The sequence below is a fragment of the Copadichromis virginalis genome, linkage group LG14, assembly GCF_057382275.1.
Source record: "Copadichromis virginalis isolate Kocher_CV1m ecotype Utaka linkage group LG14, C_Virginalis_male_GT1.1, whole genome shotgun sequence".
Classification (NCBI taxonomy): Eukaryota; Metazoa; Chordata; class Actinopteri; order Cichliformes; family Cichlidae; genus Copadichromis; species Copadichromis virginalis.
In genome coordinates, this window is record NC_140631.1 from 23,776,010 (window position 1) to 23,789,596 (window position 13,587).

A 13,587-nucleotide genomic window follows, 5' to 3' on the forward strand; every position below is an offset into this window, starting at 1 on the left:
ATTAAATACCACTCAATACTTCTATCAGTGTACAATCTAAAGAAAGCAGTAAATCAATAACCCCATAAATTGAAAAAGTCAAATACTAATGTACATGCAAACATACTCATTGTCAATAAATACTATTACCATATAAAACTTTATAAGTTTACGTTTACTGTCTGCAAGTTCATATCTCTGTGGGCTGGATTATCCAATGGGCATTCTGGGTAAGAGCCCAGGGGTCCACACTTGGTGGCCCATCCATGCAGCATAAAAATTGGAAGCACTGATACAAGACTCCTCCTGAGAGACTCCTGTTTTACTTGCAAGGAGCCAGACTTTTCTGTAATCTTTAAAGTGGTCTTGAGCAATAGTTCTTCAGGTTTTTTGTTTGTTTTGTTTTTTGGACATTGGCTGCATTTTCACTCATTTTCAGTCCAGTCCTTGTACCTGACTATTTCCAAAGGAATGTTGTTGTTTTTTTTTTTTTTCATTTGTTAAGCCTTTTAACACCTAAGGAAGTTATAATGGTCTTTTTTTTATTTCCCAGTGAGACGCAGTCCTCTCCTTAATGATTAGAAATCATTTTGCACACATATGTCGAAATCTTTATGAAAAATCAAAGTTTGCTGGAGCCTCTCAAAGATTTGTACCCAGGGGTCTGTAATTAGTTGATCCGGGTATCCTTTGCATTCCTCAGTATGCTCAGTGCCCAGCATGTTCTGGTCCCTGCAGACACACATAGAGGGAATGTGTGGATGTGCTGCTCTGCTGCCACCTGGTGGTGAGGCGCGGTACCAGCCACTGCTCCGCGGAGCATTAGCACAGTTGAAGATGGCGACTGGAGTCCTTCAGAGAGTCAGCGGTGGTTTGGGTCGGGCTAAAAGCGGGGCCCACTCGGCCGGACAGCTCGCGGTGTGGGGCAGGTGGGGCAGTCTTCATCGTGAATGTTCAACAGTCATCTCTGTAGCTTCCTGTGTTAGCTGTGTAGTGTTTTCAGTGGGGATCTGTTGGTGGCTACGAGTAGCCCGGTAAAGCTAGCCCAGTGACTGCTAGCCAGTCCACTGTGGCCTTTCAGCTTGAACTTAACCAGGAGCTTCAGCTTATGTGCGTTTATTTAGTACGTGATATTTAAGACTAACGCTTCTGTCACTGTTGGGAAACTCAAAAGAGCAATAGTTTCTGTCAACGTTTGACAGTAAGCATCTAAAACGCTCAAGGTCAATTTGACAGTTTATATTGCTACCTTGTAAAAATTGCATGACTTACAGATAGCATGCAGATGCACTGATCACCGTGTGCATCAGAGGGTCTGACATTTTCAACTGAACAACCGCACCAAAGCCCCTAAAACAGATACTACGTGGCTGTGCATGTACATATAGACTAGGAAGTCAGTCATTCCGAAGTCGTTGCAGTGTCCGTGTGTTTCTTTTTCATGGTGGCCTGTGTTTGCAGGGGGTTTGCAACTTCCAGCTGTAGAAATAGAGAGGACAGCTGGTTCAAGTCACTGTTTGTGAGGAAAGTTGATCCCAGAAAAGATGCACACTCCACCCTACTGACCAAAAATGAGGAGAGTAACCTCTATAAGATTCAGTGTAAGTTGCCTTTAGGGTCCCCGCATTACATTAACAACATTTTGACCTTTAGTAATGAGACTTTTTTTCTCATTTAAACTTTTGTTTCAGTCCATAACGTCAAGCCAGAGTGCCTGGATGCATACAACAAACTCTGGTGAGTGTTTTGTCATTTGATGTTGTGAACCTTTAGTGCAGAGGAAGCTTTACCATAAGTGGGAGGAGGATCAAGGACTGGACACTTCGTGTAAAAAATTATCCAGTCTATTCCTGTAAGATGATGTATGGGCTGGTATGACTTCTGTCCTCCACAAACCAGACATGCTCATACCTAAGATGACTGGAACCCATGGACTTTAAGCACAACACATGCTGGTCGTACTGCATTTAATTATTTGGCTTCTCGTTTGCCACAGTGAGGATGTGTTGCCCTCCATCCACGCTGATAAGTACTACCCCTGTGAGCTGGTGGGAACCTGGAATACCTGGTATGGAGAACAAGACCAGGCTGGTAGGATTACTAATATCAACACACATAGACATCTGCGGTATAACAGCGCTGCGATCCGCACAGTTTGCAATCAGCATGCGTGTTACACCGCATATTCACGTGCAAGTACAGCATCAATCATTAGCTGTCTTGCAAGCTAATGATCAGGAGGTGTTTATTTTTTTTGTTGCAGTGTTTACACCACAGTAATTTCCCTCCCAGTATTTATTTACACTGACCACAAATGGATGTAGTTATGTCAGACGTTAAAAGCCGGACATCTGGATATCTTTACTCTGCTACGTGATGATCCTTCTGTTTGTACTTGATGTGATGTTGTAATTGTGACAAATTGTCTCCCCAGTGCATCTGTGGCGTTACAGAGGTGGATACCCAGCTCTTACTGAGGTGATGAACAAGCTCAGGCAGAACAAGGTACTACTACACGGCCCTTTGCTTTACCCGGGGGATTATAAGTCTGAGTAAGCTCACTGATTAATGTCTGTCCATTGCCAGGAATTCACAGCCTACAGGAAGGAGCGAGGAAAGATGCTGTTGTCCCGCAGGAATCAGCTCCTCCTGGAGTTCAGCTTCTGGAACGAGCCAGTACCCCGAACGGGACCAAACGTATACGAGCTCAGGACCTACCAGCTCAGGGTGAGTGGTTGAGCTGCAGCCTGTATCGTTGTCAGGACTGGGCTCGGTGTGTTAAAGTCTGATTTCCAGAATGTGTTCTACAGCTCCAAAATGGGCCACATAAATGCAACTGAAACAGAAACACTGAAACAGATGACTGTATTCAGTGAGGATTTCTTACACCAAGTTTAACAATGATGCCTTAAAAGCTAAACGCACTATCAGTGTATGAAATCAGCAAGTTGCTAGTTTAACAAATGTCTCATTCTGGTGGTTTTCTTTACTCATTTTCTGCATTTATTACACTTTAAAACTTTGCCTGTCTGTCAGTTTGTATTCAAGTGATTGCTCCCTAGTTTACACTTAAGGAAATTGTGCAGCCGTTCACAGCACTAGAAGAGCTTCCCTAAACTTACATGGTTATATTTATTATAAAAAAAAAAAAAAGGTGACAGATAGTATTCACTCTTCATGATCACACCTTTTGTCCATGGACAGACTTTAAAGACTCTCTGGTAAAAACACAATTGTTTATCTGCTGCCACATCTCACTGCAGCAGCTCGGGCTTGGCTGTTAAACTATCCATCCTTTTCTTACCTCGTGTTTCCCATTTAAAACTGATGATCTCCATCCTGACATCCTTCTGTGGACTTAAATTACTTCTTTCCCCTCAAGCTGTTAGCACGACACTCAGGATCATCCCGAGTGTTGTGCTAACCATCACGGGATGATCACTAACGTGCAGAAACGCTTAATCGAAACCACGCCATCCACCGGGGATTAAGTCATGCTTTTTATAATTGAAAAAATCAAACTGTCTCTAGACCAGCACCCCTCTGTGACATGTGATGAATGCTCGCTATTATCCCCTCATCACAGGCTGAGATTGCATCTTTGAAACAGCAGGGCGTTTGTCGTCTTATGCACCAGAGAATGATTGAAGGCGCTCTCTCGGGTGTAGTTGTTCGCATTGACAAAATACCTGTGTTACTACCTCTTTGCCATTTTTTTTTCCTTTTTCACATTAATATATTTACTTTGGAAAGAAGTTCGAAAGTTCTCCATTACATATATATGCTTAAATCTAATAAAGAATATTGTGTTTTCTCTCTCGCAGCCAGGAACCATGATCGAGTGGGGTAATTACTGGTAAGGCAGCCTGAATTCACTTGATTCACTGAACTGTACTTACAGAACAGTTGTACTACATGAAAGCTCCCTCATCACACTGTCATTAATAAGAGCTATTCCACAGAGACACCCCCACGTTTGAAGCTATGCTGTCATTCCCTCAAGCCAAGAATCAAATGCTAGTGTAACAGTGTGTACACTACAAACGTGTATATAATAGTTGAGTAATGTGAGCCTGGAAAGAGCCGCTGCGTGGACTCACAGAGCCAGCAGATCAGCATTTATCAGTAGGTGCAGCAGCGAAGATTGTGATGGATTAAATTGAGGATGTGAGCTTTCTGCACAAGCCTTTGCTTTCCAGATAAATTTCTTCTGTCTGACCATAGTTTTATTTCTTTTAGTTATTAGTGGTTGGGATTACATATTCAGAAGAAAAGTTGTCATTATCCTGCAAACTTAGCCTGTGTGCAGTTTTATATGTAAATATTATTAGAGGTATTATTTGATTTTTAAGTTAGACGTAAGATTTTCTGCTTTGAAGCTTTATGCTTTGCCTTTTCCTAGAAAAGCACACATGATTGATTGATCTCCCCCTGTTCCCTGTGCTTTTCAGTAATCATGGCTAGGAAATCAGCCTTAATGCAAAAAAAACACACTGTGACAGCTTTTTTTTTATTTTTATTTTTTATTCTTAATGTTTGTATTCATTCACACTTTAACCAGCTTTTTTTTTAAATAAACCTCCATAGTCCTGCAGATAATGCCAGTAAAGCTATTTAATATAATTTGTGCGGTTAAAGGTTTAAACTTCTGCTTCGTATTTCACCAGTTTGATGAGACTCGAGCTTCATAGTTTTCTATCCAGACAGTGATTATGGTTTGAATATGTTTATGTTTGCTTTGGGAGGAAAATGTAATAGATTCAAAACATTCTCCTCACTCGTTTCACGAAGACTTGGCCAGTCTTTAGATTCATAAACATGCGTACAGTAAGTCATGATGATGTCACGTCTCGCGGTCGGATGTGATGTTGGAAGTTATAATCGCAGCTAAAGGAGCAGATTGCCATCCTGCTTTAGCTGAGAAAATCCAGTCGTGTGAATTAATCAGGAGGTATTCGGGGATGATGTTGAAATCCTTTGAATGCTGGTTAAATATTTCATGTGTGTGTTTGTGGTGGTCTGGTGTTAAGCCAGATGAAGCCTTTGTGTTTTTTTTGGCCTGTGCTGTGACCAAAGGTGCTTTTGTCTGCAGGGCCAGAGCCGTTCGATACCGCCAGCAGAACAGAGAAGCTGTGGGAGGGTTTTTCTCACAGATTGGAAACCTCTATATGGTTCATCACCTCTGGGGTACGTTCAAACACTTCCACGCTGACTTTAGATAATTACGCTAATGTTGAAATCATTAGTTGCTTCGCAGAAAATCAACAACAGTTAACAGTAATTTATCTTGGATATACATACCAGAAATGTCATGTTCCAGATTTTCTGCTTTTCTTTGTTATTATAGAGTTAATATATTTGGATTTTTGGGCTGTTTGGTCAAAAGAGGCAATGTGAGATTGTCTCCTGAGGCGTGTAATTGATAGATAAATGTGTGCAATGTTAACTGAGGTAGTTATCATCCCAATTTGCAGTACACCCAGCTCTCCAGAGAGCTTTAATCACGAGCAAATAGTCATTCCTGTGAAAACTGCTTTGAAGTCTGCTTGAAGGGAGTGTGCAAACTTGGTTCGTTGTGATGTGAAGTCAGAGCTTCGCGCTCACCTCTCACATAATTTACGTCACTCAGACCAAAGCGGACCAAAACTACAACAAATCTATTAAAACGGTCTCACTGTTCTCAAGAATGAGCATACAGCTGTGAGGGAGAGACGGCCCTCTGTACACTAGGGATGAGGCGATTTTCTTGATAGTCCTGTTGCCCACCCCGAGGCATCGCTGTCTACCCTCCATAACTTATATGCACAAAAAAATGTGCATGGGTGAAAGAGAAACAGGTAGCCTACATTAGTTTTTCTCACTTCCATCATGAAGAAATGCTTGCCTGTTAACATACAACATTTACTGATTGGGTCAAAATAGGAAACTTTTCCCCATCTGACATTTTTGTTGGTGAAAAACTCAGCTGTGTGTGGAGGACATGGAGATCATGCTATATAAATAAAGTTGAACTGAATTGACCTACAGTTCTACATAATCTAGTTTGGGTTTTTTCCTGTGTAAAATATTTCACCTGTTTATCCTGCTTTCTTCACTCTGCCTCAGCACACATAGACAAGACAATGTTAGGATCTCTGTAAATCCAGCCTCCTGTTTTCTCCCATTGGATGATGAATATGATGGAACAGCAAACGCAATTCGCACACATACACATTAACTTAAATGTGCACAGAGGTCTGTGTTGCAAGTGTGAGTTATGTGTGGAGGAGTGACATGAAACCGTGGCCTGGCAGGTTGAATTTGTTATTAATCGCAGAACAATGAATCCGCAGGGAAATTTGATAAAAATCACCTTAAAATTGACCACCATCTATCCCTGACATCATGAGCACAACCCCACAGCCTAACAAGGAAATTATGGTTGAGAGGTGGCAGCATATTGTCAGCTTCAGACTCTCCCTCCACCTGCAAGACTTTGTCTGTTAACAGATGGGGGAAGCAAACAAAATATGTGGTATGACTGGTCTGTCTACTCCTGCTTGTGCTGTTGTTGGTCTGTCAGTCATCCATCAAGGAGAGCAAAGAGCTGAAGTGAAACTGAGTGTTCAAAGCATTGAAAGTTTCTGCTGCAGCCACAGTCTGTGCTTCTCATGCTGTATTTTGTCTTTGATTGGGTTTTCTCCCATTCCTGGGAGAAGCACAAATGTGGTTGAGATTTTGGAGGACTGCACAGGAGCACGTTTAGTGGCTGAAACTGCCTCTCAGCAAACCCGCACAATCGCTGTTCCGTAAATTAAGCAAAATTTAGCAACTAGCAGGTAAAAACAAAAAAACAAGTGGAGCCATCAGGAGCTTGAAAGTTGGTGGAGAGCAAAGTGGAGCTCAAACATGAGGAAACATTTGTTAGCTTGTCTTTACAGATGCACGTGTCCTAAAAATGTCTTCCGTGATTAATTTGATCATTACAAAGTTACCAGATTAAGTCTTAACTTAAAATCATGTACTTATACTGCAGCATTATAATGCAGTGATTTGTTAATTACAGCTTACAAGGACCTTCAGTCCCGAGAAGACACGAGGAATGCTGTGTGGCAGCAGGAAGGCTGGCACGAGGTGGTGTATTACACAGGTGAGCACAATAAGTCTTTTTGTAAACTCAAAGCTGTGCGACTGAAAACTTTACAAAGTTTTTTGTTGAGTTTGTCACTTTCTGAGCCTCAAAGGTTTTTAAACTCATCTTTTCCCAGTCCCACTCATTCAGCACATGGACTCAAGGATCATGATTCCCACAAAGGCTTCGCCGCTGCAGTAAAATGAAAAGCCAGCTGGAAGCTGACATCGAGCGGCACCTCCTTTGAATGTTACATCAGCATCATGGGTTCAATCTTTGTCAGTGCTGCCAAACAACGTCCATTCTCTTTTTGTTAACGTCTGTTTTATTACTGAAGGATGTCGCTTGGATCGAGTCGGGTCTCTGAAATTTATCTGCAGTTCAAATAGTTACTGAAAGGCTCCACGCCACTTTTAAGACACGCAGTATTTTCTGTGTGAGTTCAGGTTTGGGAGGGAGTGTTAAAATATGTAGATGTGTTTATGTCTGAAATGTGGTGCCACATCAAAATTGGTCCATGGAGAGATTTCATTTCCAAGGTTAGAGCCAACCAAAGTTACTTGACAGGAAAAATCAAAAGGAGCAGCTGTATGGCGTTAAAGTGTGGGAACAGCTAGATTAAAAATAGTACTGCTGAAGCTCGCTGCAGGAGCTATTTATTTATTTAATGTAACTTTAAAGTACATCATGTTTTTAGTGTGCTGAGAAACTTTGATGTAAAAGCCATGCCATTTCAGACTGAAAAGAGATCCCTTGTATGAATAGAAACTATATTTCTTTCAAAATCATAAGTGTGTGAAATGCAGATACCATAATTTTATATTTGATGTGTATTATGAATCATTGTTTTACTCCTTTTGGTTGCTTTTCGTGGATGTCCCTACATTTCCTGGTAACATTAATGTTTAGTGGTGCTGTGTTTGTAACTATGGCTTACAGTTTTTCTTTTTCTCAGGACGGCATGCGTGGTTTTAAAGTCCGTTTTTATCCAACGTATCTTAACGAGGCACAAATCAGTTAAAACAGGTGTTCTGCATATCAGTGACTGAGTGAATTTGGTACGCAGGTGATCACAGTCACGCTGCTTTATACCGTAACGGTTTTTATTGTTAAAGGAAGCATGTTGATCTGGTGTTTCTGTTCAGAGGGAACAATGTAGAGACAAGGACAAGAACACAGATTAAAGTCATTCAAACAGCGAAGTGGACACTCATCTTTTAATGCTGTGTTTTTCTGACTTGAGTCACTACACTGTCACTGACAGGTCTGCTTACAGCTCTTACAGAACAGAAACCCGATTAAAAATACTTTCACTTCTCATTGCACGTGCCATAATACAAAGGAGTCGTTCTAGTCCACCTAAAAGCTTTCATGTAAACTGCAAAAACACTAAAATAATCTTTTTAAGATTGTCTTCCATGTAGTGTTTTAGTACCTTGTAGTATAAAAAAGGGCAACATAGCTATTAAAGTTACGATTGCTCCCACTAGTATAAACATTTGATTTAATATAAAAATCTATCAAGGTCTAAGGAAAAACGTCCACTTGGTAAAATCTACCAGTGGCACACCCTTAGGTGCAAGTATAACGTGTTAAAAATCATAAACTAATCTTTGAGCACCTTTAAATCTTCTCCAGTTCTTTCAGTAGCTCCCCAAAACTCGTCACATACCACGAAGACCTCTCCTTGACCTGCGGCCTGACGACATTCCCGCCAAATCCAATGAAAGCGCTCTGAAGACAAAATAAAAGGGTGAAATACTGTAATCACACTGTAATCGCTTTTTACACTGGCAAACGGCGACACTTACAGCTGGAGGGCAGGCCTCAAGATCAGTGGCACCATCTCCGATCATCACCACAGTCTCATAGCCGTACTGTTCCTTCAGCATGCTGATGACCTTCCCCTTTCCTCCGCTCTCAGCTGTGGGCTGACTCTCATCAAAACCAGCGTACTCTCCTGGAAGATGATATTTTTATTAAATTTAACTTAACCAGTCAAAAGACCTGACTTAGATTAAACCTAAGGGTCTGTTGTGTATATTCAATGATCCACTCAAAGGGTTTAGCCTGGACTTCCACTCATGTGAGAACAGAAGAACATCACAAACAGCCCGCCGCTGGCTCTTACCGTTGAAGTAGAATTTGAGCCGGTTGGCGTAAACGTGATTCAAAGGGATGTTTAGCTGAGTGGCCACGTGTTCAACAATGCAGCGGAAGCCACCTGAAATGAGGAACACCTTTATGTTGAGCTCATGCAGACGGTCCACGAGCTCCCTGGACAAAGAAATGGAAAAACATCAACACTCAGAAGAAAATGTTTTTTGACATTCACATGCAATGAGAGTTATTCTGCTGCCCTGTGCCGTGTGAAGTTTCCTAAAATTTAATTACAAAAATGCAATAATGTAGAAGAAGAAAGAACAATTTCCAGGAGACACGGCTTTGCCACTTTACTGCAAAATGAAATAACACAAGATGCACTTTATTTATCCCAATGCTGGGAAATTTTTCCTTTGTTTTCCTTTGTTACAGGAGTTGAACACAAACAAATTACAGACTGTTGAAATAAGGAGAACGGTATGTGGCTCAGTGAAATCCAATACAAATATGACCAAACACATGACTTAATAAGGTAAAAACTAATCAAAAAATAAAATGGATACAAAGTAAAACCAGAACGTGGTAGCTTATCCAGCTCTCAGTTCACAGATTGTTGCCTGGAAAATGTGACCAAATGTGATCTCAAGCACAAGTTGATTGTAGACTTTTAGGACTGATTAACCAGTAGTGATTACTGTGGACAGACAAAAGTCTTTTCCATTCTTGTTGGATACATGATTTCAGGGCCTGATTCACCACATTGTTCATTTAAGCACAGGGCAATTATTTTTCAGTGTCAGGCCAGAGAGATAAACTATGAGGTGAGCGGTTAATGGGTTAGGCTAGCTTAGCGCTTAAAGTCAGAGTTTTCTGTGTCAGGAAGGTGACTCTCTTTCTCTAGATCAACATAGCATCTTATGCTGAACATACTGACCACGTCCAGAGCAGGTTATGTGTTTAAAGTTTGAAAATCTTTTGGAAGTGCAAAATTTTCTCTGATCATTTGGATGTGCATATCTTACTAATGCAACCAAAAGAGAGTGTGCAGTAAAGTTACAGTGGCACAAAATCTACTGCAAACTCACAGAAGTGTACATGCGCTCACTTGATGAAGCAGACAAATGTTTCTATTCTTGATCCCAAGTGTCGTTCACATCGCTAGAACTGCAGATATATTTTGTTTGGGTTTTTTAAAGCAGCACTCCAGAACCAACTTGTTTACCACTATTTTATTGAATCACAACATTTCCGTCCAACTGAACTTCATCAGGTGCAAACATTTTGTTTGTTTACCTGACCTGATGTTGGTCAGCTGGACGGAAACGTTGTGATTCAGGAAGAAAGGTCAGCAGCAGTATTTCACAGGGTCTGTGTCTGTCTTGTGTGTGAGAAATTTTGTGTTTGTATGCACACATTACAGCTGGTTTGTGATTCACACTCTGAAGGTTTTGCTTTCTGCATTTTCAGCTGACTCCTATTTGTTTTTGGCAATAGTTTTCAACCATGCATTCATATAAGTTATTGTTATAATGTGGAGGACAACATCTACCTAAAGAGGTCAGTTATTTCTACATTAATTCACCTGACACCTGGAGTAAGCTGAGGTGGGTGGTCTGTTATCAGCTTGTTGACTTGTTCTCTGGAACATCGGATGATGGAAAGACGCTCAGTCAGGGCCTTTTTGAAGGTCATTGAGCCGCCCATGGCTTTGCGTGTCCTGAAACGTCCAAGTAACACATTTTTGTTTGTTCTAAACACCCACAACAAATCCATTAAAAAAAATAAAAATCCACCTACATTTCAGTGACTGCATCCCCCACACCACAGAATTTGGCGAGTTCATCAATGCCTTCTTCCTTGATTACTGTGCTGTCCACATCAAAGCAGACAGCTTCAGCTCTCCTGAAGAGCTCCTTTGTCTGCGACAGCGTTGTCATCATGCTGGGAAATTACATTAAAAAAAAGATGCAGTCTGGTGAAACAAATTTCACTGCTGCAGATGCACACTGTGTGTGTGTGTGTGTGTGTTGGGGGGAGGGTGTAATTGTCATCAGCAGGGTCCCGTGCTGCATTTGTTGATTCAACGTGAGGTCTGTGATTTTGGCCAGCGGCTGCCTGATTTCACTAATGCACTAAGTCTTGTATAGAAAGGATGTCTTTCATCCAGTGGAGCAGCAAACGCATCTATTCACTCAAATACCTATGTGCAATCGACGGGGATCACCTCCCAGCCGATGATGTGTGCCAAAGTGCGTTACAAAAAGCAGTGTGCTTAAACAAACCATAGGAGAGGCCCGGGATGGACATACTCTGCGCGTATTGCGTCACCCAGAGGGTCACTACTGAGGGGCAGCATAACCAACAACAAACGTGAAGACACTGAAACTGGGCCTAACGGTTCGTATCTGTCACTTTGATATAAAGTGACAGACATATAGTCATGAAAATGACGATATATCACGGCTGTACGTTGAGAATAAGCGGGCTGTTATCTGTCCGGTGCAGCTGATTTGAACGCTGCTCAACTGCCGACAACTCGAGAGACAGCACCAGGCAGGAAAAAAAATACTTAAAAACATTAGGACAGTCCTGTAGTACTTACCGGCGAGTGCAGCGACGATAAGGCACGAACAGCAGCTTCAGCATAAAAGCCGACAGCTCTCGGTCGGCTCGTGGACGAGGAAGAAAAGCACTGAATGGTGGGCCAATCAGAGAGAAGCCGATTAGGGCCCGCCCACTACATCGCTGGCTCGGTTCCATGACGACACCAGCGGCGAAAGAGGGAGAAAAACAACTACCATAAATAACGAGCGCAAAGGCGAAAGGAAGCGATTGAAAAGAGACAAAAACGAAGTAAAACAATAACATTAAGTCACATCGGCTTCAAATGGCCACTAAGATATGTAACAACTACAAAAGAGAGAAATTTATGAAAAAGAGACACAAACAAACCTCCAAAATTTGCAAGACACCAACTTTTAAGAGGACATGAAACACTAAACATATAAAGGCTAATTAACATCATGGAACCCTGCTCTCAAAATCAGGCACAGATGTGACACTGTCTATGAAGCTAGATTTAAGAAAAAATATGGGCTCAAATTGTGGTTATAAATATTTTGTACTTGTAAATCAGTTTTGTAAATCAGAATGCGTATATTTGTGCATCTGTAGATAAGAATTTGTGTGTGCGTAAAAAAGATTTGTGTGTGTAAAAATATTTACACAAGTTACTAATTCTTGTTAAGGTCTGGTTACAGATACAAAGCAAACAAAAAAAATACGTGTGAAACTCTGCACTCAAGTTTCAACTTACAAGTACGAACTTTGACCCGATTTTTCTTCCTTTCAGCCGAATGGTCAATGTCATGACAATCACAAATTTAACTAACAATTTTTTTGCTTTGTATCTGTAACCAGGCCTTAACAAAAATAATTTGTAATTGGGGAAATATTTTTACACACACAAATCTTTTTTACGCACACACAAATTCTTTTTACACACACAAATCTTTTTTACGCACACACAAATTCTTATCTACAGATGTACAAATATACGCATTCTGATTTACAAGTACAAAATATTTATGACCACAATTTGAGCACATAACCATGCTGCCACATCAGGCTTAACCACCCAGTTTTAGGTTTAGTCAGTTTCGTCTGTGTAAAAACAGCATGAAGTACACATTTACTTTTTAATAAAAGTAAAAATATACATTGAAACTCCCACTGTCGCCATATTTCCCCCTATTTACTATTTAGATTTGAATATCTCTGAGTGTGTCAGGTGTTTTTTCACCTGTTCTTAAACTTCTTGACCCTGGTCCCAGACAAAGACCAAACATTATTATAAAAGAAATAAAACTATGAAAACTAAATAAATAAAACATCAAATATAAAGTACACAAACTCTGAGCACAAGTTATTACCATTAAGGTATTTCATATCTGTACTCTGTACATAAAATAAATGTCATAATTTATTCTACACTGTTATACTCTTAATGGGTATAATTTGCTGTGTGTTTGCAAAAATATGTTTTTACATACAAAAAGCAGGAAAAATAATGCACATATGATCTGATCACCATTTGCTGAGTCCACTGTGTGCATTTGAAGATGAATATGAATTTACTTTAAACAATTATCTTGGCAAAATACAGCTTGATTACTAGATTGATTGATTATTTGGGCATTTTGCATGAACATATACCAAAATTCATAATATTCAGTTAATTTTTTGAATGACACAAACAATATAAACATACAGGGAACATACAGGGAAGTCAGACCAACCTATGACATGCAATGTAAAAGCCCAAATAAGTTATAGAACAATGAAAACAATGTGTGTGTGTTGCCTTTAGGTGTTGTAGATCTAAATAGGTTTTG

General features: G+C 40.5%; 2 protein-coding genes across 2 annotated transcripts; one reads left to right on the plus strand and one right to left on the minus strand.

Annotated features, from left to right (window-relative positions):
* The first annotated feature begins 782 nt into the window (after positions 1-782).
* On the plus strand, positions 783-8,292 carry LOC146693977 (protein NipSnap homolog 2-like). The gene is made up of 10 exons (XM_085430015.1): positions 783-908; positions 1,441-1,580; positions 1,671-1,716; positions 1,976-2,070; positions 2,414-2,484; positions 2,566-2,706; positions 3,804-3,835; positions 5,072-5,166; positions 7,025-7,108; positions 7,227-8,292. The coding sequence occupies exons 1-10, from the start codon at positions 817-819 to the stop codon at positions 7,289-7,291; spliced, it is 861 nt and encodes a 286-aa protein (XP_085286141.1). The 5' UTR covers positions 783-816; the 3' UTR covers positions 7,292-8,292.
* Positions 8,051-11,896, minus strand: psph (phosphoserine phosphatase). Its single transcript, XM_085430016.1, has 6 exons — positions 11,796-11,896; positions 10,991-11,134; positions 10,776-10,910; positions 9,222-9,367; positions 8,902-9,050; positions 8,051-8,824 (listed from the first exon to the last, which is right to left on the minus strand). Exons 1-6 carry the CDS (start codon positions 11,837-11,839, stop codon positions 8,714-8,716), a joined length of 729 nt encoding a protein of 242 aa, XP_085286142.1. The 5' UTR covers positions 11,840-11,896; the 3' UTR covers positions 8,051-8,713.
* Between the last annotated feature and the right edge of the window lie 1,691 nt (positions 11,897-13,587).

Coding starts and splice junctions, on each gene's coding strand:
- LOC146693977 (XM_085430015.1), top strand. CDS start 817: ATGGCGACTGGAGTCCTTCAGAGAGTCAGCGGTGGTTTGGGTCGGGCT. Junction 909..1,440: donor CAGCTCGCGGTGTGGGGCAG/GTGGGGCAGTCT, acceptor CTGTGTTTGCAG/GGGGTTTGCAACTTCCAGCT. Junction 7,109..7,226: donor CGAGGTGGTGTATTACACAG/GTGAGCACAATA, acceptor ATCTTTTCCCAG/TCCCACTCATTCAGCACATG.
- psph (XM_085430016.1), bottom strand. CDS start 11,839: ATGCTGAAGCTGCTGTTCGTGCCTTATCGTCGCTGCACTCGCCG. Junction 9,368..10,775: donor CAGCTTACTCCAGGTGTCAG/GTGAATTAATGT, acceptor TTCTTTGTCCAG/GGAGCTCGTGGACCGTCTGC. Junction 9,051..9,221: donor GCTCAAATTCTACTTCAACG/GTAAGAGCCAGC, acceptor ATCATCTTCCAG/GAGAGTACGCTGGTTTTGAT.